The sequence below is a fragment of the Pongo pygmaeus genome, chromosome 1 (assembly GCF_028885625.2).
Source record: "Pongo pygmaeus isolate AG05252 chromosome 1, NHGRI_mPonPyg2-v2.0_pri, whole genome shotgun sequence".
In the NCBI taxonomy this organism is placed as follows: Eukaryota; Metazoa; Chordata; class Mammalia; order Primates; family Hominidae; genus Pongo; species Pongo pygmaeus.
The window spans coordinates 211,331,122-211,355,568 of record NC_072373.2 but is presented as its reverse complement, the minus strand read 5'-3'; the positions used below and the strand labels follow the sequence as shown (position 1 = coordinate 211,355,568).

At 50.0% G+C, this 24,447-nt stretch overlaps 1 protein-coding gene across 8 annotated transcripts in view; it reads right to left on the bottom strand.

Annotated features, from left to right (window-relative positions):
• The window catches only part of CAPZB (capping actin protein of muscle Z-line subunit beta), a 146,983-nt gene extending 123,668 nt beyond the window's left edge, over positions 1–23,315 (bottom strand). For 2 of the 8 annotated variants that reach the window (XR_010126987.1, XM_054503607.1), the window contains exon 1: positions 23,143–23,287. Coding sequence is in view for 7 of the 8 variants with exons in the window: in XM_054503607.1 (XP_054359582.1) it covers positions 23,143–23,145 (3 nt within the window). In the remaining variant the exon portion in view is untranslated. Of the gene's footprint in view, positions 1–20,713; positions 20,778–21,901; positions 22,985–23,142 lie in introns of those variants that run through there. The other 6 variants (XM_054503596.2, XM_063667808.1, XM_054503588.2 and 3 more) reach the window with 6 other exon arrangements.
• Positions 23,316–24,447: the final 1,132 nt, after the last annotated feature.

The following is a 24,447-nucleotide window of genomic DNA, read 5'->3' as shown; positions in this document are numbered from 1 at the left end:
TGAATACTGTCTCTGGCACACAGCAATGAATAAGTATGTGCTATTACTGATTCTATTAATGATACAATCATAAAAATGACTGCACAAGAAGGGACCTGCAGTCCCGGCTACTCAGGAGGCTGAGGAAGGAGGATCACCTGAGCCCAGGGCTTTGAGGCTGCAGTGAGCTGTGATCACACCTGTGAATGAGCCACTGCACTCCGCCTGGGCAAGATACCCCATCTCTTAAAAAAAAAAAAAATTAAGGCCGGGCGCAGTGGCTCATGCCTGTAATCCCAGCACTTTGGGAGGCTGAGGCGGGCGCATCACGAGGTCAGGAGATCGAGACCATCCTGGCTAACACAGTGAAACCCCGTCTCTACTAAAAATACAAAAAAAAATTAGCCGGGCGTGGTGGTGGGCGCCTGTAGTCCCAGCTACTCAGGAGGCTGAGGCAGGAGAATGGCGCGAACCCGGGAGGTAGAGCTTGCAGTGAGCCGAGATCCTGCCACTGCACTCTGGCCTGGGCAACAGAGTGAGACTCTGTCTCAAAAAAAAAAATAGTAATTAAAATAAAAAAAGTCATCTGGTCCAAACCCTCAATACAGGTGGGGAAACTGAGGTCCAAGGAGGGTAAGCATGTTAGATAACTCCTGATAGTCCAACAGCATTTACTGCAGTGTTTAAAAAATAGTAGGCACGAAGTAAGCACATTGAATAAATAATAACCACATATGAAACAACATATTCACCTATCCACGTAATCTGCTTCAAAACAGTTAAAAACAGGTCCAGTTGAATGGCATTCCCTCTGGCTCCTATACAGAAGAATTCTTTAAAGAAAAGTCCTCAATGGGAGTCAACATTCATCAGCACCTGCACTGTTCATTAAGGCAGCCACTAGCCTTCGATAAGGCAGTGGTTATTGAAATTTCAGTCCACTAAAATGAAATAAAACCGAATATTCAGTTCCTCAATCACACTAGCCACATTTCAAGTGCTTAAGAGCTGTTATGTGAATAGATATTATGGAACAGCCCAGATATAGAACATTTCCATCATCACAGAAAGTTCCAGCGGACAGCACAGCTGCAAAGAGAAGATATCATTAATGTGTAATTTCTGTTCTCACCCAGCAGATTTAGTTTCCTAAATCCTATTGCAAGGCGGCAGGAAGGGAAAGACCTCGTTAGCCTTGCTTTATTATGCAAATCTGCATATTCCTGTGAAGTCCAATCTCCCTCAGAAAGTTCAAATAGAGTATTATTAGGTGGCTGCAGGGGTCTAGAGGGCAATGTCTGGGGTCTGAGGGCAGGTGAGAGTACACAGGATGTTATGAAAATGTGTTCTGTGCAAACACCTCACTTGTGCCGCTCTCCTTCACACCAGCAAACTGAGCATTGTTTAACACAGTTCAGCGACCGCTGGCCAAGCCTCACTTACATCAGAGTGCCATAAAAGACTGGGTCGGCTGCTTCTGCAAAGCACCTGTGGTTTTGCAAAAGGATGTGATTTCTTAGAAGTCAGTAAACAGGCTCATTTCCTTTACAGTTAAATTTTGGTATCAGAATACCAAAATACTCTATGACCCCACCTAAGCCCACATAACCTTACTCCCCACCTTAAATGGTTGGGAGAGCAAAAGGCCCGGTGAGATGGAACTGCCCAGGGTGCCAGCCTTGCTGCTGGGCCAGTGGCCACCATGCCCACCTCCACCACTTTCCTTTGAGGCCCCAGGAGCTGGTACCCACTCCAGGAGCCAGGAAGACCACTTGGTACCCTTAGCTCCTGGGACACTAGAACACATGGCCACGTTATAAAGACTTCATATGCATCTTCTCATCTGGAGGTGAGGCCCTTTCAAAGCACACAGGGTGGAGAAACATGTGGATAATATTTCACCCTCTATGTTAAAAAGAGGAGAAATGAAATACATTTGTAATTGCTTGTTATGCCCAAAGAAATGAGGAGAGCAGGTCAGGCACGGTGGCTTATGCCTGTAATCCCAATATTTTGGGAGGTCGAGGTGGGCAGATCACTTGAGACCAGGAGTTTGAGCCGGGCCAACATGGTGAACCCCTATCTCTACTAAAAATACAAAAAAAAAAAAAAAAAAAAAAATTAGCTGGATGTGGTGGTGCACACCTGTAATCCCAGCTACTCAGGAGGCTGAGGCAGGAGAATTGCTTTAACCTGGGAGGCAGAGGTTGCAGTGAACCAAGATCATGCCACTGCACTCTAGCCTGGGCAACAGAGCAAGACTCTGTCGAAAAAGGAAAGAAAGAAAAGAGAAAAGAAAGAGAGGAGGAAAGGAGGAAAGGAAGAAAGAAAACCGAAAAAAAAAAAAAGTCCACATAAAAGTTTATTTGTGAAGATTTTTTTATTTTTTTATTTTTATTTTTATTTTTTTTTTGAGATGGAGTCTCGCTCTGTCGCCCAGGCTGGAGTGCAGTGGCGCAATCTCGGCTCACTGCAAGCTCCACCTCCCAGGTTCACACCATTCTCCTGCCTCAGCCTCCTGAGTAGCTGGGACTACAGGTGCCCACCACCACGCCCGGCTAATTTTTTGTATTTTTAGTAGAGACGAGGTTTCACCGTGTTAGCCAGGATGGTCTCGATCTCTTGACCTCATGATCCACCCGCCTCGGCCTCCCAAAGTGCTGGGATTACAGGCGTGAGCCACCGCGCCTGGCCACATCTGTGAAGATTTGTAACAGATTTACTCTCAACATCCAAAAACTGGAGGCAACCTAAATGTTCATCAACTGCTGAATGGTATGCCCATACCATGGAATACTATGGAATGCTCTACAGCAAGAAAAGGAACTATTAATACATGCAACATGAATGAATCAAATAAATCATGTTACACGAAAGAGGTCAAACACAAAAGACTCCATACTATATGCTTCCATTTATTTACAATTATAGAAAAGGCAAAACCGCAGTGACAAAGCAGATCAGTGGTTGTCTAGGGATGGGGAACAAGGCTGTCTAGGAGGGGGAAAAGGGCCAAAGGGGCATGAGGGGACTTTTTAGGGTAAGGAAACTGTTCTATAACTCGATTGTGGTGGTGGCAACATGATTAGTACCAAAACTCAAACTGTACACTTAAAGCTGGTTAATTTTATTACTTGCAAATAATACCCTGATTTAAAAAAAGAAGAAAAAAAAAAAAAAAAAAGAAGACCCTAGAAATCTTAGCTGTGGTTGGCAGGGGAGAGTGGAAGACACTGGGCATATGAGAAGAGAAGGCAGTGTTTTATGTGTGTTGTGGTCTGAATGCTGGTACCCCCTCAAAATTCATATGCTGAAACATAATCCCCAATGCAAGAGTTAAGAGGTGAGGCCTTTAAGAGGTGATCAGATCATGAGGGCCCCACCTTCATGAATGACATTAATGCCCCTATAAAGAGGCCCAGGGGTGCTGGCCAGCCCCTTCCACCATGTGAGGCGCTGTCTATGATGCAGAGAACAAGCCTTTGCCAAACACTGAGTCTGCCAAGGCCTTGCTTATGGACTTCCCAGCCTTCAGAACTGTGAGTAATCAATTTCTGTTGTGTACAAATTATTCAGTTTAAGGTATTTGTTCCAGGAGCCCAAACAGACTAAGACAATGTATATATTTTTATTTTTGAAAACTGTGACTGAATTGCCTGTTCCAAACTTGAGCTCTAATTCTTTCAAAGCCAACTGCAGAGGTGGCTCTGTGCAGTGGTTCAGGTAGAAGTGGTGTGGTCCATTGCTGGGCTCCTGTTGGTCAGGGATATAGGCACCAAAAGCTTAGAGGATGGGGAGAATGAAAAGCCTCTGGATCTAACCAGAGCTGAATGTAGAAAACCATCTATCTCCTCTCCTCCCAGAAGCCAGTGCCTCCTGTCCTGGGCCTCTGGGCTCCATGTGATAAAGACAAGAGCTACCATTTATTGGGCACTTACTATGTCCCAGGTGCTACAACTGATTTGACATGCATTAACTCATTAACAGTGATAAGACAAACAACATGTACGGAGTCCTATATATGCTAGGTATGACAGGCCTTCTTACCTGCTTGACCTCATTTAATTAGCCTCAAATCTATCCTACGACAAGGAACCAGTCCCAGAGAGTTAAGTGAAGCCCAAGGCTACACAGCTAAAAGTGTAAGGGAACAAGGATTTAAACCCAGGCAGTCTGGCCCCAGGAGCCCAGCTACCATCCATGACCAAGGACAACCCTTTTATTGGGACAGACGCGACACTAATCACTGCACCCACTTAGGCTGAGGTGTGGTGGGTGGAGGATCAGACACAGAGGTGAATCTGTGCTCCTGGCCTCCTCCACCAGCTCCACAGCTCTGCCAGGAGGGTCTTTCACTCCCACACTGGGGAGGCGGAGCCAGATGCATGGAGCTATTCAAGGTCCTGCCTAGCTCCAAAGCCCTTACTCTTTGCACTAGACCAAGCTGCTTCCTTGGCTAATAAGCAGTGAGAGCTGAAACCCACACAAAAACAAGCAGCACATGTGAAGACAAAATGTTCCTGAGCTGCAACATTTTTCAATCTTTTGAGCTCATAGATCACATGTCTAGGTCAGAGTCCTGAGCTTCCTCATGGCGCAGGTGATGTGAGAGGGGCTGAGTAACCTCGAGGTACCACTGGATGGCATCCTGCAGTCACTCAGAACGTGTGAGCCTGGAGGGACCCTGGTGCTCACGTGGTCTGATATGCAAAGAAGAAAGAGAGGCATGGGGGATGGGGAATAGCTCAACATCACCCAGCACATCAGAGGCCAGGATGCAGTCCCAAGTCACGCTCCAGACTCCTGGTACAGTGCTCTTTTCACACCTGTAGCATTTCCCACGGCGTGCTGTGCAGGCCAATGGGGTTTAAGGGAGGTTTTAGAGAGCGTATGGATGAATGCAGTTTAATAATTACCTATATTTAATATTCATAGGAAAAATATAACTAGCACATCAAACATATTTTGTAGATGTTTCTGCTTACGAAGAGGCTAGATAGTGGTGTTGGGCTCAGGCCAAAGTTTTTTTTGTTTTTGAGAGAGGGTGTTGTTCTGTCACCCAGGCTGGAATGCAGGAGTTATTCATAGGAAAAATCCTAACACACAGGCTCCAGGGATCCTCCCGCCTCAGCCTCCCAAGTAGCTGGGACTGCAGATGCACCATCACACCCAGCCAGGGATCTTCCCACCTCAGCCTCCCAGGTAGCTGGGACTCCAGATGCACCATCACACCCAGCTTTTTTTTATTTTTATTTTTTTGCAGAGATTGGGTCTCACTATGTTGCCTAGGCTGGTCCCAAGTGATCCTCCCACCTTGGCCTCCCAAAGTGCTGAGATCCACCATGCCTGGCAACTACGGGCACTGTGCCCAGCCCTCAAGCCAATTTTAAGGAAAGCCTTAAATAAATAATAATAAAAGTAGCATACAAATCCAGCAAACATTGTGCTGGTAGACAACCACACTGGGCTCATTCCTGCAGTGCAGCAGGCTAAAGCAAGAAAGAATAAAAGGAAAAATAAAGCAAACAGAAGGGAGAAGGGAGAGAAAGAGAGGAACAGTCCCCTCCAGCGGCTCCACTCTTGCGCTGAGAAGTGAGGCCCCCACAGCAGAGGACACAGATGTGCCACGCTTATTCTCCCTACAAACTTATCTAGCCTAAGTCACCGCTCTTCTCACCCCAAACGTGCTAAGGTCCAAAGGTCCAAACACTGTGTATCAGCCCAGTCACGGAGAGCAAATGGCCCTTCAACACCCGCCCAGAGACTATCAGAATGGCCTCCCTCTATTCCAGTATCTGGGACAGGTATCAGCTCAGATATTTAATCCATTTTCTTGCCTGAGTGATTCAGGTGTCCCCATTAAACTCTCTTCCATCTGCTGCATGTTTCTCAGTGCAGAGAGGCCAGAGGGCCCCCGAAAGCCTCCCCATTCACAAGAGCCCAAATGACCAGGCTGTTTTGGTTTAAAGCACAATTTGGGTTCACATAACACCTCATTATGCTTCCCCGACATCTGTTTCCACACCAGCATCAGACACTGGGAACTAGAGCTTGAAAACACTGCAGGGCTGCAGAGCTCTCAAGAGCTGTACCCAATTCCACCCTTGCAGGGCCTAAGAATGGAGCCCTCAACCAGGCGCAGTGGCTCACGCCTGTAATCCCAACATTATGAGGCTGAGGCAGGAGGATCCCTTGAGCCCAGGAGTTCAAGGCTGCTGTGAGCTATGATTGAGCTACTGCACTCCAGCCTGGGTGACAGAGTGAGACCCCATCTCCTAAAAAAGGGGGCTAGGCACTGACAATACGAACTCCAAACTATGCATATAGACTAAGACACTGAAACAATATATTAAAAGGTTAACAGTGATGCTGGTAAGCTAAGATTATGAATCATTTTTGTTTCTTCCCTCTTTTCTATATTTTCAAACTTTTCCATAATAAACATATTGCTTTTATAACAAAATAAAAAACACAATAAACTTTTATTTAATGATACTATCAGGTTACAAAGGGCTCCCTCCTGGTGGGGAGAGGGGTCCCTCGCCACTGGTGCTCACACTCAACCAACCCCGATCCACTCCCCTCCACTAGCCTGTGGGCCTTTCACTAGCTTGGGGTCCCCAAGGCCTGGCACATAGGAGGCACTCAGGGAATGATGATACACAGGGGTTGGGGGTGGAGTCGTGAAAAGGAAGTCAATGATAAACTCTGAGGTATCAGCTGTGCGGCAGGGCGGGGCAGGGTGGAGCAGGGCAGGGCAGGGCAGGAGAGTGTACTGAAATAGAAGAGGGTAAATCAGAGCCTCCTTCCACCCAGGACTTCCTTCTCAGCATGGCCCTGCCTCCTACCCCTCACTCTTCTGGCTCCTCTGAGTTTAAATTAGTCGTTTCCCCAGCACCCGCCATGCCCTCCTGGGCCACTGAGTCGGCACATGCCGTCTCTCTGCCTGCCATGTCTCTGGGCCCACCTCTCCTCCTCCCGGCAAATGAGCCCTCTCACCTCCACGTCAACAAAATCAGTCCCCTGGGACCCATGCCTTGAATCTCTCAGCGAGACACCTCCTTCAATGCACGGCTGCGCTCAGACACAGCCCCTGACAGCAATTATCTTCCATTCTTCAAGTCCATCCATCTGTCTGACTGGCGGTCTCCCTGTAGCGATGGCAAGTACCTTTTCATGCCTACCCCCCAAGCTGGGCACACAATATTAATCAATGTCTCTTTGAATGAACGGACAAGGAGACGGGTACGAAGGCCAGCAGTAGTCAAAGGAAGCTTGGCGGTGAAGACGGGATAGAGCCAAGCCCTGAAAGGCAAGAGAGAAAGACACAGGCAGGAGGGAACAGGCAGGGAAGGGGGAGCCACAAGCTGGTGGTGGCCAGAGGATTGTGGGTGGTCTACAGATGAACATCTTTTATATCAGTAGATGACTATATGTTTATTTCAGTGTGTACTTTCTATATACAGCAATTGATATTGTTTTCCATTCATGGTAAGGACAGTTTCCTTCCTAAATAATTTAAGGTAAAAAGTGAGGAAACTTAAAGAAAAAATTCATAAATAACAGTTCTGGCATTGAGATGAATACGGCAAAAACCATGAGCTAACCTTAGAACAACACATTTTTGCAGGAAGGGAGTCCTCTCAACTTGGCCAGAACAAGGAGATTGAGGAAGTGAAGTGAAGCCTGCTAGGCAGAGAGGATGAGTCAGCTCAGAGGGCTCTGGGGACAGGCAGTGAGGCGGCGGCCACGGAGAGAGCATTTGTCAGAGCAAAGTGACTGGTTCAAGAAGGTGCAGAGAGAAAAAACACTCTACACTCTCCCTCCTAGGGACTTATCTCAAGGAAGGAAGATATTCAAAAGGAGGAAAAGAATACACACACACACACACACACACACACACACACACACACACACACGCCCGCCCACTGCAAACAACAGAGAGCACAGTAAAGGGCTTGCAAATTGTTCACTTCTGTAACGCCCACAAGCACCCAGGTCGGGGGGTATTCCACAGAACCACAAGCCCGGGACAGACAGACTACTGTGCTTCACTCAACACTAGCACATCTTCCAAACTACAACACCGTCTTTGCATGTCACACTTTAATGGCTGCATTCCATTCCATTGTGGCTTGAGCACAAGAGTTGGAGACCAGACTGGGCAACATGGTGAAACAGAACTAGTGTATTTTTTGTCTCTACAAAAAATACAAAAATTGCTGGGTGCGGTAGAGCACATCCGCAGTCCCAGCTACTCGGGAGACTGAGGCGAGAGGACTGCTTGAGCCCGGGAGGTGGAAGCTGCAGTGTGCTGTCATCACACCACTGCACTGTAGCCTGTGCAACAGCATGAGACACTGTCGCCAAAAAATAAAAAATAAAAAAATAGTCCATTGCATAGATGTGCCACCATTTTTTACCTACTGTTGGACAACCACTTTCTCCAGTGTCTTGTTATGACAATTCCTGTCCCTATGTACCCCACAACACAACATGAGCTACAGATCAAAGGGACTTGGGCTTGATCCTGGACCTTTCCTTAGATTTCTTCTTGAACTCAGGCCATTGGCATTCTGACTGTTCGACCCAATTGCCACGAAGCTCTCTCACAATGTCCTATTTGGAAAATGTGGTCTTTCCACACATCACTGAAGAAGCATGTTCAAACTTGAGCTTTGAAACAGGCCTAAGTTTATGTGGCAGAAAAGACTCACACAAGAGTGCAAAATCCAGATTCTAGAGTGTTAGACATAGTACCTGATCCCAGTGCTCCAGTGGTTTACTGTGGGACCTTGGTCAAGCCCCAAACCCCTGTAAGCAGTAAAATTCCATGACACGGCAGAGGCTGAGGGCAAAGGCTTTTAAAGTCAGAGCAGCTGAGTGCAAGTCCTGACTGCCACTTATTAGCAATTTACATAAAGTCTAAATTTGTATCATTCTGAATTTACAGAAAGGCCTAAATTCATAGTATCCCATGCTTAGAAGGATTCTGGGAAGGAAACAGAATGGTGCATGCAGAGGACCAGGTGAAGTGCACAAGAACCAATGCCACCACCTGGCCTGCCTTCCTAGCTCTGAGGCCTGCTGAATGCTAAGGCTGAGGTGTGAGCTGCTTGTACAGTGGCCCCCCTTTATCCTCGGGGGATACCTTCCAAGACCCCCAGTGGATGCCTGAAACCTTGGATAGTACCAAACCCTATATATACTGTTTTTTCCTACACATGCATACCTATGATGTGTAATTCATAAACCAGGCACAGTTATTATCAATAACTGATAACATAGAACGATTCTAACAATATACCATAATAAAAGCTATGAGAATGTGGTATTCTTTTCAAAATACTGGACTGGGGTTGATGGCGGGTGACTGAAATTGCAGAAATCGAAACTATGGAAAAAGGGGGGATGATTATACTTCTTCCAAAACGAGGCCCATCACCTAAGGCTTGGAAATCACTCTTTCCCCATTTGTTTCCCTTTAGATTCTGACATGTAATGAAATTCAAGTGGGAATTTTATCAGTTAACCCAATGCCTCAAACTGACACTGGAGTAAGAGTCAAGCCTCTTGAAGCACTCGGAGCACATCGCCCAAGGGTGCAGGGCTGAGGATCCCACACTCACAGTATTTACATGTCCACGTTCTGACAATTAGTCACATGATGGGAGGGCCCTTCGTTGGAACCATGGCAACCAGTTCTTGTCTGTTATGTCAAGAAATGCTTCCTCAACAACCAATATGCATCTAACAGATAGTATGTAACCAAGATAAAAGCAGGATCCTGGAGGAAATTCCCAGGATTCTCCTACGTGCTCTCCATCTGGAATACAGAAAGCTCAGAAACCATGGGCCATCAGCACACAGGGAAAACCAGTTCTGTGGCAGGCAAAAGGACAAGGATATTCTAGTTAGAAGGCTGCTAAACACCTCTGGATAAAGTTATTAGAGGAAGGACAGATGAAATCAGTGTTTAAGAAAATGCGAAGCCTGTTTCCCAGGAATATCACCTAGTGCAAAGTAGGATGAAAAAGTAAAAGAGGTTGTCATGAACTGAGGACATACATGGAGACCCTACTCATCTTGTGGGCAGATGTTGCCATCTACAGCCTAGAGCTCTAAACCCTCTGAGGTTAGGGATCTCTTTCAACACCTCTGGGTGGCTCAAACCCTCGGGGCATGAACTAATAACCTGTCGGTTATGTAGGCAGGCAGCAGACTGTGGCCTCTGCTCATCCCTGGCCGCAGGTGTAACATAGCCAGGGCATGGAACCAGCTGGTCCTGAGTGTGAACACCAGCTTAGCCAATGACAGCTTTATCCTCATACTATGCTCCTTTATTCCAGAGTCTGCCTGGATGTGTGCAGAGAACAGGAGGAGGAAGAGAAGTGAGGGGCAGGACTATGCAGTACTCAGGGACTCAAAGGTGATTCCAGACCCTGACTACTGATCTACTGATTAGAAGTTACTATGCAGAGAATCAGGTTCCCTTTTAGATGAAGAGCTGCAACTGTTGTGAGTTCATTCTTCCTGCATTTTTTTTTTTTTTTTTTTTTTTTGAGCTGGAGTCTTGCTCTGTCACCCAGGCTGGAGTGCAGTGGCACGATCTCGGCTCACTGCAAGCTCTGCCTCCTGGGTTCACGCCATTCTCCTGCCTCAGCCTCCCGAGTAGCTGGGACTACAGGCGCCCGCCACCATGCCCGGCTAATTTTTTGTACTTTTAGTAGAGACGGGGTTTCATCATGTTAGCCAGGATGGTCTTGATCTCCTGACCTCATGATCTGCCCGCCTTGGCCTTCCAAAGTGCTGGGATTACAGGCGTGAGCCACAGTGCCCGGCCCATTCTTCCTGCATTTTAAGATGGGTTCCAGGTCATCAAGGCAAAACTGAGGCAGTCACCTAAGAAATACTCCACTTTCAGCTGCAGAAGTTTAAAAAACTCTAAAGAACATATGTTACAATCACCAACATAAAGCACTTTCCCCTGTACATGAAAATGACATCCTTGGACCAGACTCCAGGGTGCCTGTGAGGGACGAGTTTTAGAATCTGAAAGGAATGGCTTGAAAGGCCATCTCTGCCCCTTCCTAGCTGTGTGATGTACAAGTATTTTTTTAACTTTTCAAGACCTCCATATCCACATCTGCAAAATGGGGGCTTGCCAAGGCTATGGTAGTGATTGCATAAAATAATACCTACAAGGTTCAGCACAGGTGCCAACCTAATCCAAGTCCCCTTGCATGATAAACCCCATAAGCAGAAGTGCAAAGGCCTGATCAGCTTAAAGGAGCGGCCCAAGAGCAAGCACCCTAGAGCCTGAAAGTCAGAATCTCTCCTTAGTGTGATCACTATTACTTGCATTTTAGATTTACAGTATCCTTCAGCACAGAGATTTTTAGATCTGGCTAGGCATGGTGGCTCACACCCGTAATCCCAGCACTTTGGGAGGCGGAGGCAGGTGGATCACCTGAGGTCAGGAGTTCGAGACCAGCCTACCCAACATGGCGAAACCCCATCTCTACTAAAAATACAGAAATTAGCCGAGCATAGTGGCACGTGCCTGTAATCCCAGCTACTCGGGAGGCTGAGGCAGGACAATCACTTGAACCCGGAAGGCGGAGGTTGCAGTGAGCTGAGACCGCGCCATTGCACTCCAGCCTAGGCAAAGAGAATGAAACTCTGTCTTAAAAAAAAGAGAGAGATTTTTAGACCCAATCCAATGGTGTTAATAGCATGACAAATGATGGAATTCCTATGGACAATCACAAGCCTGTATTAAATGTCCACACAGGAGAACTAAACTATAGCATTTTATGTACATTCCTTTTTTTTTTTGAGACAGGGTCTCACTCCGTCACCCAGACTGGAGGGCAGTGATGTGATCTCGGCTCACTGCAACTTCTACCCGCCAGGCTCAAACGATCCTCCCACCTCAGCCTCCCAAGTAGCTAGGACTACAGGTGTGTGGCACCACATTTGGCTAATTTTTGTATTTTTTGTAGAGACAGGATTTCACCCTGTTGCCCAGGCTGGTCTCGAACTCCTGGCTCAAGCAATCCACCCGCCTCAGCCTCCCAAAGTGCTGGGATTACAGGTGTGAACTACCGCACCGGGCCCTATTTACAGTATTCTTACTTAATCCTCTGGACTACCCTGTGAAGAGGACAATAGTATTTCCATTTTGCTGCTCAGGAAGTTGAGGCTGAGACATGAAGTGACTAGGTTTAAGCCCGCACAGTTCATAAGCAGCCACAGTGGGGTGTGGATCTGGGAGGCTCCTTTCACTATACTACCCCAGGCCGCCTTCCAACAAGCCCTATTTTTCTTCCTGCATTCCTTTATCTTGCCCCCTTCTTAAACCTAAACCCTGACACTTCGCATGCCTTAGAATCAAACACCTGCCCTTAAAATGAAATATCAAACCCTGAGACAGGGCAGCTTGTAAGTACAGGGCAATTTACCAATGCAAATGGGTTAGTAGAAGCTGAGAGTGCCTATGAAGACCTGCCACCTTCACAACAGAAGAAAATGGACCAGAAAATAAACACAGTACCTGTTGGGGGGTTGTGGGGGTGACGAGGAGCATCTAAAGGCACCATACTTTGGCTGCCTCAAACTGGCATGCCTGGGTGGGCCACTTACACCCAGAGAAACAAAAAAATTAAGCTGTTTTCCAGAAGAATGACTTGTATTATCACCTGAAACAAAAGCACCATTTCAAACAACTTATTCACGGAGAGGCAGGTGCATGGTCTGTGAGGCCCAGAACTGACAAGGACCCGCAGGGAGCTATGGAGGAGGCGGGAGATCAGGTGTCCACACTAAGTCCAAGCTCCCCACACAAAGCAAAGGGAGTGTCCACATGCGAAGACCCTTCCGGCTCTAATAACACACTACGAGTCCATGTCACTGATAATAACATTGTGTTGTGGTTAATGTTAATAATTATGGTTAACACTTGCCTGGCTTTACACGTATTAACTCATTTAATCCTCATAAAATCCATCAGAAATATCTACTTTTATGCTCACCATTTCTTAGACAAGGAGATGGAGGCACAGAGTGAAGGGAATTGCCCTGGTCTATACGGCTTGAACCTGAAGCCAGGCTCTCTGGCTCCAGAGTCTGCCCTTCACTGCCCCTGGACTAGGAATCATGACTGCCTGGGATCACATAGAAACTCCAAGAAAGCCACCCGTGTGACTTCGGGCCAAGCGCTCAGCGCCCACCATGTGCAGAGCCTTCAGTTAATGTCAGCCGCTGTTAGGATCACGGCTCCCACCACGGCCAAACCCTGACAAGGCCAGCACCACTGGGGCAGTCCTGAGCAGCAGAACCGCTCAAGAGAGCGCTGCCCCATCTCGGGGGCAGACGCCGCTCAGCTCCTCTGTTCTCGACTGAGAGCCTGACACTGACAACTGGGTAGGCCCTAGGAGAAGCCAGGCTTGGCCGAGAGCTCAGGCCCAGAGATCTGGACGTGGCTAGTCTCACAGTGGAATTGCCCAGCCCCAGTGTTTAGTCTGTATTAGGTTGAACCACATGAAAGGCTGGTAATTCAACCCTTTTTTACCTAGAAAAATGGCAACTTCATACGGTTCAATCTAATGGAGGGAGGGATTCTTACATTTATTAAGGACCTACTGGACATTCAGTCATTCATTTAACACCTGTAGAGCAATGGCTGTGTCAGGGCCAGCGTATAACATTGCTTCAGCACCCTCAAGACTGAGAGCCAGGATTTTTCACCTTCCCTCCTAAGGATAAGAAACAAACTTACCAGGCAGAACAAGGGTAACCAACTCAACCTGCCTGAGCTCAGGTAACTACTAAAACAGGCCAATTTTGGCCAGGCATGGTGGCTTCACGCCCATAATCTCAGCATTTTAGAAGGTCAAGGCAGGAGGATCCCTTGAGCCCACAAGTTCGAGACCAGCCTGGGCAACAAAGTAAGACTCTGTCTCTAAAAAATAAGTAGATAGATAAATAGATAGACAGACAGACAGACAGATAGGCAGGCACTGTGGCACATGCCTGTGATCCCAGCTACATGAGAGGCTGAAGGGGGAGGACTGCTTGAGCCAACGAGGTTGAGGCTACAGTGAGCCAAGATGGAACCACTGCACTCCAGCCTGGGCGACAGAGTGAGACCCTGTCTCAGTCAATCAATCAGCCAGGCCAATTTTGTCTTTCCCCTCAGAATCCCTGCATCTTACACTGTATATGGTGACCAGGGCTGGGATGGGGCTTCATAGGAAAAAGCCAAAGGATCCTGCAAGGCTTTGTCAACCAACAGTCCCCATGGAGGGCTGTCACAATGATTAAGATGTGCTGCTGCCACTCACGTCACAGGCAGAAAGAGCCAGAGACACTGACACTACTGCACAAAGAACCATCCTGTCCAGGAGGCCAAGCCACACAGTGGCTGACACTAGGCTAAGACTATCTCGCCCTTTCAGCTGAGTGGCTATCTTTTGGAAAACAGATTGCAGTTCACAAAGTTCCATCTCCTTGCATTTCAACAAGTGGAACCAAAAAAACTTCCTAAACAAAACCCAGACCTCTTCAGCCACTGTGGCTAGACATACAGGGAAACCTCTCGGCCCCGGTTTCCTCATCTATAAAATAAACATCCCCATGGGCTGGTGCCAGAGAGGCAGGAGAGGGGAATTCCATCAGCATGCGCTCCTGAGTGCGGTGGACCTGGACCTCCGTGGCAACTGCCATTAACTAGCTGGGGGCCCTTCAGCAAGTTACTACACCTCTCTGAGCTCCAGTTTCCTTATCTGCAAAATGAGGAAACAGACCTCACAGGGTTGGTGTTGAGAGAATTACAGATAATGACTGTGGGCATCCGGTAAATACTGGCAGAAGGAAGGGGCCACTCTGTGAGTGAACACTCAATACCAGCCTACAGACTGAAGGCATCCTTCATTTCATGGCATCCTCTAATGCCCGCGCCATGAGTGCACTCCTCAAGACCAAGAATGGACTCTGCTTAACCACATCCTAGCCCATCCTCTCTGCCTGAACAAGGTCTCAAGTCTCAGGACAACCAGGGGTCCACACCACCCTGTGCCCAAAAGAGATTTCAGGATAGGAGGTGTCTGAAGGGTATACACTGAGGACACGACAACAGCTCACACTGGAAATTCTCAGCAGAGGAACTAACAGCCAAGCCTGGCTGCTGCTCTTTTGGAGTCTGAGTTCTTCAGTGTCTTAGACTTTTCACACCAGAAGGATGTGGTGGATTAAGGCTCCTCCTTCCAGTGTCCGAGCAACAAAACTGCAATGCAGGGAGCCCACTCGTGTGAAACCAACGACAGCCCATCAGGGTCAAAGCCTCATGACGGAGAAGCCTTCAGCAGCAACAATCTACCTGCCAATCACTGCCGCCACTGAGAAGGGAAAAGGGCACCGGTACCACCGGAAAATGCCACTGGCTCAATTCTAATTGGAAGCTCCAGCAGATAGGGTGCAATGCAAAAGCATCTTTTCATAACTTTTTTGAAAGAAAGATGGGGTCTTACTATGTTGCCCAGGTTGGCCTTGAACTCCTGGGCCCAAGCGATCCTCCCACCTCAGCCTCCTGAGTAGCTGGGACCACTGACACACACCACAGCACCTGGCTTACCTTTCTATTTTAAGTTAAAGTACTTCACTTGGTAAATACGATGCCTGAATCCGCTTATATAGGGCTCTGAGACAGCAAGCCCAAACACTGTTGAATAAGATACCAAGCCTAACTCAGGAGCACCATGCTGAGTTCAGCACTAGAAGAGGAAGCTGCACAGAGCAATTGAAGCAGAGGGTGGAGAAGTGCGGGGTCTCAGCCGGTGGTAACAACTGCTTGCAAGCTGCAATGTGGTAAGAGCTCTTGAGACCAGAAACCCTGGGCTGCTGTTTTCAGCAGTCTGGTGTTTAAAAAGACTGAGCCCCTTAAGACCGCTCTCCTTGGGCAAGGGACTTTACATCTTGGAGTCTCAGAAGAAGGAACTAGCACCTGCCTTCCAGGCTGGTTGGTAAGTTAAATGAAACACCACCTATCATCCATCCGTGTTAATAGAATAACCACAATAATAAGAGATAACACTCCTACTGCACTTACAATGTGCCAGGCATCGTCTACACTTTCCATACATACACTCAGTCCTCACAATCATCACTACGTGCCAGGTGAATGGCAACCACCAGGGTTGGTGCCTTACAAGACACAGAACAACACGACTGGAAACCTAACACTAGAAAGTTGTAGGCAAAGGCTCCTGTTCACAGGCGTCCAGAGATGTCAGAAACATGTGGGGTGACCACAGGAGGAAGCACAGAAAAACGCAGGCAAGCGGCCTCCCTGCCTGTCTGACGATGTGGACTTCCCCAGGCTGGTTCTGTACTCACTCCTGAGTCTTTCAGAACTTTGGACATACTTGCTTCCACCCGCTTCCTCCATTTAACCTTAAGACTCAGATGGCATATTCTATTAGGTCTACCTGACTGCTCAGTAGACATCCACGGAATGAATGACCCGATGGAAAAAATCACTAAAGGGAGCATAGCGCAGTGCCAGGACTGCCAGGTGGTCCTCGGTTTCCTCACCTGCATAATGAGGATGACATGAGAATCTGCCTCGTAGGGCTGGCTGGAATATTAAAAAGTCATCAGTCAAAACTAGCTCCTGGCCAAGTACAGTGGCTCATGCCTGTAATCCCCAGCACCTTGGGAGGTGGAGGCAGGCAGATCATGAAGCCAGGCGTTCAAGACCAGCCTGGCCAACATGGTGAAACCCCGTCTCTACTAAAAATACAAAAATTAGCTAGGCACGGTGGCACGCACCTGTAGTCCCAGCTACTTGGGAGGCTGAGGCAGGAGAATTCCCTGAGTCTAGGAGATGGAGGTTGCAGGGAGTCGAGATCATGCCACTATACTCCAGCCTAGGTGACAGAGCGAGACTCTGTCTCAAACAAACAAACAAAACTAGCTTCTGTTATTCCTACAGCTGCCATGCAGAGCCACCCCACCATCTCCCTCAGCAGACTGGTGTCTCAGGCACCAGAACCTAATGCTATGTGCATCAGGCTGAACTTGGTGCCACCTGCAGTCACAGAGTCACTGGCTGGATGGATCACTGGGCTACCCAGACTGAAATCCCCATTCAGTTGTTAATAGGATCTCAAGGCTTTGCAGACACCACTATCTAGGATTTAAACTGACCTGAAATAGCTGTGTGTCAATGATAAACTGTCCAATCAGAACGCCTACATGGGACAGCTCTGGGGCAGACCCCCTCAGCCCCAGAGGTGGTAAATCATTCCGTCTCACTCTGCCTTTATCTCCTTCCACCATCCCTTCCTTTCCACACCCACAGCTGCACAGTGGCCAGGACCCTCATAAGCTCACAAGCTGATGCTTGTGGAGGCCTCTCTCCCATCTCTTTCACCTTCCCAGGCCTCCTGCATGCACAGCCAGAGGACTCTTCCTAAAATACCACTGCTCTGCCAGCCTCCTCGAATTTCTATCTGCCCTGTCAAAAATTTCACTGGCTCCACACTGTCCCAGATCTAATGCAAACTCCTTAGCTTAGCAACTCAGGCACTCCACAACTCACTCCTGAGACTGAGGCACCCCATGGGCTTGCATCTACTGCTTGTGTGACCACACCCCCTGACCTCTGCTTTTGTGCCAGTCCCCTTGACCATACCCCACCCGGTCCTCTCTGCCTGAGCACACTCTTCCCGGGCTTCATGCCCAGCCCCCAAGCCGACCGTGGGCTGGAGTGGTCTGCAGGGCTGCATGGAGGAGAGGGAAACGCAAGCCAGGCCTGCAGGGATGGGCAGACCACAGCACCCATGGGTCCCTGGCTACGTCTTTTCTAATACTACTTCCTTCCTGCTGCACTTGGCTTTTTGGACACATCTTGCCTCCCCCTCCCAGATTAGAGGACAGGGATGATGGCTTCTATTTGTGTCCCTTACTCTGTGGTATGCAGAATAAGACATGCAACAACCACAGCTACTGTGTGCCAAGCACCAGAGTAAGTACATTACAAATTTCACCCCTACTCCCCATCCCTATAAAATGTTATCCTCATGCTACGGACCAGGAAAACTGAGACTGAGAGAATTAGCCGCCTCACTGACAGTCACATGCTGAGTGGCAGACAGGACTCAAATCCAGATGTGCCCAACTGCAGAGACCATGTTCTGTGGAGCAGGCAGCCGCCTCTCAGCTCTCACTCAGTGTTTATGTAGCTGGCGCTAAGTGCCAGGCAGCCAGTGCAAGATGTGGGGTACTCAGAGGGAACCAAACAGACAATCTCCCTGCTCTCACAGAGCTCATATGCTCTGTCCCCAGCCCTGTCTCTCTTCTTCCAAGCCTGGAAGAGGGCAAGAACCCTCCAGTCACAAGGGGTTCCACTGGCACAAACAAGGAATGCAGGCCTGACATATAGCATGAGGCTCTGGCAACACATGGTGCCCAGCTCACAGCGAGCTTGTCTTTAGTGGAGAAAAGAGTCCCAGGCTCTATTAGGGAAGTTGTGCGTTCAAGGCACAACCCAGAGCCAGGCAAACTCCAAAGCAGCCATCGGCAGGCAGTACGGAGTGGAGAAAAATGGTTTGCTCTGGAGTCAGAAAACCCAATTCCTCCACTTAGTAGCTAGACAGGGACTAACCACACACCCCTTTGCACACTTTTGGAAAATGGTGATAATAACAATAGTTAATGTTTATATCATTATGTGCCAGATGCTACTGGATGCACTTGACAGATATTACTTAACCCTCATTACGACCTTATGCGGAGGTACTGTTATCCTAAAGCAGTCTGGCTGCTAACTCTATTTTCTTGTACTATGCTGCCTCCAGCCTGAAGTTGAACCTACCTTGTCAGGCTGTGGTGAGGACCGTTCTAACAGAGTGCATAGCACGTGGCTGGTGCTCCATAACCATTAAGCCTCCCTTTCCTTCCACTGAAACATGAATCTTTGAAAGCCTAGGTCTGGAAATGGCATATGGCTCTAGCTGGTCCCAATATGGGTGATCTTGCAGTTGCATCCCCTGGAATTCCACACCGCACCCTCACTGGTGGATCTGCTGCAAGGGGAAATGGGACAAGATCCTGTATTTACGGGGCCCTCTGCTCACTGCTTCTGGAAAACACAGTGAGTGGGGTCCAGCGCATGACTCAGGCTGACAGGGATCCGAATCCCAGGCCTGCTGCTCACACCGGTCACTCAAGCTCTCAAGCTTCAGGTTCCCTGTGAGTAAAATGGGGGCTGGGATATAACCTAAGTCATGTTTCTGGGTCACAGCAGATGCTCGGGTACCCAGGTTGGACAGGCTGGACAAAGCTACCCAGGCTGAACTTCCATGGTACCGTAAGGTTTCACTTCGGGGCCCCAGAAAGCCTTGGCTGTGCAGAGGAGCGGACTGCGTGCACGTACAATCCAATTCCACCCAATGGCAGACACAAGAGAAGACATACCCCAAAAGGCCTGGGAGTGGAGCCTGGCACAAGCCCCAGCTTTCTCTTCAGTTTCCTGCCATAGCTCATGCAGATGTGCCTGCAGTTACATTGAACAAGGCTCTCTCCCCTTTAAGCTTTAGGTAACAGTGACATGCCCACCCCTCAACAATGTGAGCCATGAGGGCAGAGATCCTTGTCTGTCTTGCATCCTCAGCACATAAGCAGCACAGAGTAGGCACTTAATACACAAAAAGCTGAATTAACATTATCCTGTAGCTTCAGGTACCCCACAACGTGCCTCAGTATTTGCCTAACAATAAGCATTTCCCAGCCTGGAGGGCAGGCTTCTAATGGGCGAGCCACCTGCCCTGCCACCATTTCCCTGTCATATGTCATATGTCCTGTTCCCCACCTCATGGAATGTAAAAGTATAGGATGTCTGAGCTATAAATAGGAGTATCTGCTTTCAAAGACACGGCTTATCATTTCCTTAATCTCAAGCCACTGATCACTCCCTACATTTTATAAGCATGCCACCAAAAAGAGGCCAGGTGGGCTTAAATGAACAGGGCAGTATAGACAGACAAGAGGGACGTGAGTTGAACAATGTATCTTATCCACACCAAGAGACATTAATGTCAACTATGTTGTTTCGCCTTTAACAATACCAAGTTCCCATCAGCTCCTGCCAGGCAAAACCATCTGTGAGCTGGAGCAGCAATTCCTGAGGGGCCCTTCCTAGTCCCCGTTCTGCTAAAGCCTCACCATCATAACTAAGAATAATTTCCAAGTCAGAAACTGGAGCTGCGTAAGGAACGGTGCTCTGAAATTGTACAGCACTCAAACAGTGGTAAGATTATTACCTGCTAAGGGAATGCAAATAAATTCCATTTGCCTATGCATTTTAACTGGGAAGGAGAAACTCATGCCAACAAAAATCATGGAATTCATTCCAAAGTCAAATGCATTTTAGATTCTCAAGTCACTAGTTCCCTCAATGGATAACAGAGATCTAGCTGATTCTCTACCATCAAATCTACTGAAAATGAAAAACATGGCAATCTGAATTCATTTACCTACAATGCAACCTCACACCACCACTTCTGTCCTACCCCAACCATCTACACTGGCTTAATGGTCAGAGTATTCAAATAGGGGATAAACGTAACAATAAGCAGTCAGAAATTACAAGCCTAAGGGATACTAAGAACAAGTGACTGAGAGAATGAATATGAAATCCAAGCAGGTTAAGTTCATGGACACAGACACATACCAAAGAGAACATTCCAAGTGGTTTCTTCCAACGCCAGGTGCTGTTCTAGGCCCCACGGATACAGCTGCGGAAAACACAAGACACAAATCTCTGCTCTCCAAGAGCTCATTCTGACCCATGCTAAATATGCCTGTACCACCATACAGCTATTTCACTATAAACATGATTTCCTATACAAAGGATCTAAAATACAATCCATGGGCAATAAATACTGCTCCTCCCCCCTTGCCATGTTTGAATATCCCATTTTATGTTTTTCAAACGGTATCATTAAACCTTCTGACATATAAGCAGCTTGGTACAATCGGAAGAACAGTTTAGAGCCTGTCAGATGGGCTTCCACTGACCAACGGTGGTTCCTCCACTGGCTGAGCAACACCCTGAATAAGTCACTCTACCTCCTGAGCCTCAGCTGCCTCATCTATAAAATGGGGACAGCCCCAGAAAGGCTTCGTGTGGATGAAACCAGCTTGTACAGGTGAAGCACACCACAGTGACTGGCAGACAGTTCCTCCACCCTTTCCAGCCTTTTCAGATGAGAGCTAAGTACAAGACTCCTGAGAAGCATCAGGTGTCATGTGCTCCTCCTGGGGGACTGAGGCACTTTCCCATCACCTGGCGAGAATTGCTGCTTCCTGCCTTATACTTTGTCCTGAGTGCACACTCAGGAAACTTCAGCCCACTTTCAAAGTCCTCACCCACCACTGCCCTGGAGAAGTCGTTCTCCATCAAGGCCTGGGGCCAGGCCCACCTCCCCAAACAAGGAGTTTTCAGCCAAAGTTACTGGACAAATCCGAAGGCCTTAAAAGTGGCATTGCCCATGCTTTTAATCAGCATACAGGAAGGCATCAAAAGAAAGCTTAACCCATCTCAACTACTCACCCTCGTTCAGCAGCAACATCCCTTGACTAAACAAGGAACCATGGTTCTCAAAACACTTTGAGGCCCAAAGTCCACATACAAACATGCTCCAAAAATCCCTTGACCCTGTCAGGAAGAAGTTCTCTGGCCCTTCCAACCTAAGTGCTGGGCCTGTCCTGCGGAAGGGTCAAGTGGCAGGAGGGCAGGTCTATCTGTGGGGGCCTATGTGAAACCCCAGGTTCCTCAAAAGTCTGCATAGCATCTGCCTTCTTTACCAAAACAAACACCACGAGCGGAGCCAGCACTCTCCCTAGGCGTTCTGCTCACCTGATCCGAGGGACTTCCATAATCAGCAGTTCCAACCCTTACAAGCTGACAGTTCAGAGGGAAGGGGAGGCTGCGCCTGCTTGGCTGCATCGTGTCCAGGCCATATGCTGGATCCAGGGCCTGGTGGCCCCCCAAGGCCACGGCCTCACAAGAGCGATTGTGCGTTCATCCTTGTCCTGTGGACCACCCACCCTCGCCCCTCGGCTCCCACTCAGGCCCGGGCGCCGCGGACCCCGGCCTGCCCTGCAGAACGCTTCGCACGCACAGCACCCACGGCGGCGGCCTCGAGAAGGGCCCACAGAGCAGCGCGCTGCCTTCTGGGCACACCGATGCCCGCCCTTCCCTCGCTGGCTCCTAGGCGGCCTCCCTAGAACGGGCAACTGAGAAGGCACAGCACCGGGACCACCCCATCCCTGATGGAGAGCTCCTCTCGCTTCCCAAAGGCTGCAAAGAAGGCGCGCCCCAGGTACAGGGAAGGGGACCCTGGGTCGTGCACCAGGCAGGGGTCAGGACCCTGATGAGAGGGTCAGGGCGGGGACCGAGCGGGGCTGACGCAGGTTACGCTAGGAGTGGCGAAAAGTCCAGGGAGGGGGATCATGGTGGGGAGGGGGCAGTGATGTCCAGACGGGGGCCATGGGCGAGGAGGTCCAGATTTAAGTTCACAGAGTGTAGAGGAGATTCAGGCTGAGGCCACGGAGAAGAGGGGAAGCAAACCTAGGCCGCTGCAGAAGGGGCTGACCGGGGTCCAGCCTGAGGCCATGGAGAAGGCAAGGGAGGGAGGGAGAGAGGGAGGCAGCGGCCTATCCTGGGCCATGGCAGGGAGAAACGACGGCCTAGCCTGGGCCGGAGAGACGGGGGAAAGCAGACCTAGCCCTAGACCGGGGGAGGAAGGGGGCCCACGCCAGGGTCACCGAGGGGGTGCCTGGCTGGGGCCACGGTTCGGGAGGGAGGGTCTAGCCTGGGCTATGGGAGAGACCAGCCTGAACACAGAGGTGGTGAGTGGGACTCCAGCTTGCGCCAAGGGCGGGGGCTGGGAGCGGAGGCAGGGTCATTGCCACCCAAGTCGTCCGCGCCGGCGGAACCCTCCTGGGCGGGGAGGGACCGGGTCCACCCAGGGTCCGGGACCCCGCCCCTCCCCCACCCCGGGAAGCCACCCGTCCCGGGCCAGGGATGGGCAGGGGGAGGGGGACGCGAGCTCCGGAGGGGCCCCCGGGTCGGGGAGGGGGCCGTGCGGCCTTTACCATGGTGGCGGCGGCGGCGGCGGTCCCGGTCCCGGCGTCAGTGGCTGTCCCCCCCGCAGCAGGGCCCGGCGCTTCCACTTCCCCGGGTGCCCAGGAGTGAACATCCGGGTCAGCACCCCCCTCCCCCAGCGCCAGGCCGCCGCCACCTTCCTTCCCCGCCCCGGCCCGGCCCGGGCCCGCCCCCCACGCCGCCAGCTCGCGGCCAATGAGCGCGCGGGGCTGCGGCGATCGCCAAGTATGGAGAGCTGCGCGAGAGGCGGGCGCCGACGGGGTGCGGGGGGCGGGGCCTGTGAGGCGGGGCGGGGCGCGGCGCGGCGCGGCTGCCGGGGGTCCCGGCCATGGGGTGTGGGCCGGGGCCGGAAAGGTATGCGCGCTGTCTGAGGTCCATTCCCCGACTCTGGGCCTGCAGCAGCGAGTGGCGGCGAGGGAACCGCGCCCCACAGTCCCCGCGGGCGGGGATGCGGAAGGCACCGGGGCTGGGAGGGGACCGGCCCTCCGCGCCCCACCCCGTGCACGCGCTCACTCCTGCGGCGCACCCGGAACTACCGCCGAGCGCGGACCGGCCCGGCCCAGCCCAACCCAGCACTGGGGGAACGCGCAGGGAGCGGGGCCGGAGCCCAGCGCTGCCGCTCGCTACGGCGGGATCTGGAGCGCCGCGCTGCACCTGAGCCCGAGCACGAATTGAGGAGCCTCGGGCTGACGCCATTTATTCAGCACCTACTATGTACCAGGCCTTCTTTAGGCACCGGAAGACAACAGATGAATAAGACATAAAGATCCCTGCCGGTATAGCTGCAGACAGAATAGCTGTGAGGATGACACAGGTAGAGATTAGAAAATTGAGTTCAACAGGTCGGCCGCGGTGGCTCACGCCTGTAATCCCAGCACTTTGGCAGGCCGAGGCGGGCCAAGGTCAAGAGATCGAGACCATCCTGGCCAACATGGTGAAACCCCGTTTCTACTAAAAATACAAAAATTAGCTGGGCGTGGTGGTTCGCACCTATAGTCCCAGCTACTCGGGAGGCTGAGGCAGGAGAATCGTTTGAACGGGGGGGCAGAGGTTGCAGTGAGCCAAGATCGCGCCACTGCACCCCAGCCTGGCGACAGAGCAAGACTCTGTCTCAAAAAAAAAAAAAAAGAAAAGAAAAAATTAACTTCAACAAATGCTGACTGTTACGAGTACTGTTGGATGTGCCACAGAGAACCATTCCATTAGCCCAGAAGGGCTTCCTCGCTCCACAAAGTGACTCAAGTTTCTCTCTCCCAATCTCTCTCTCTCTCTCAATCAAATATTTGTTGAGCTTA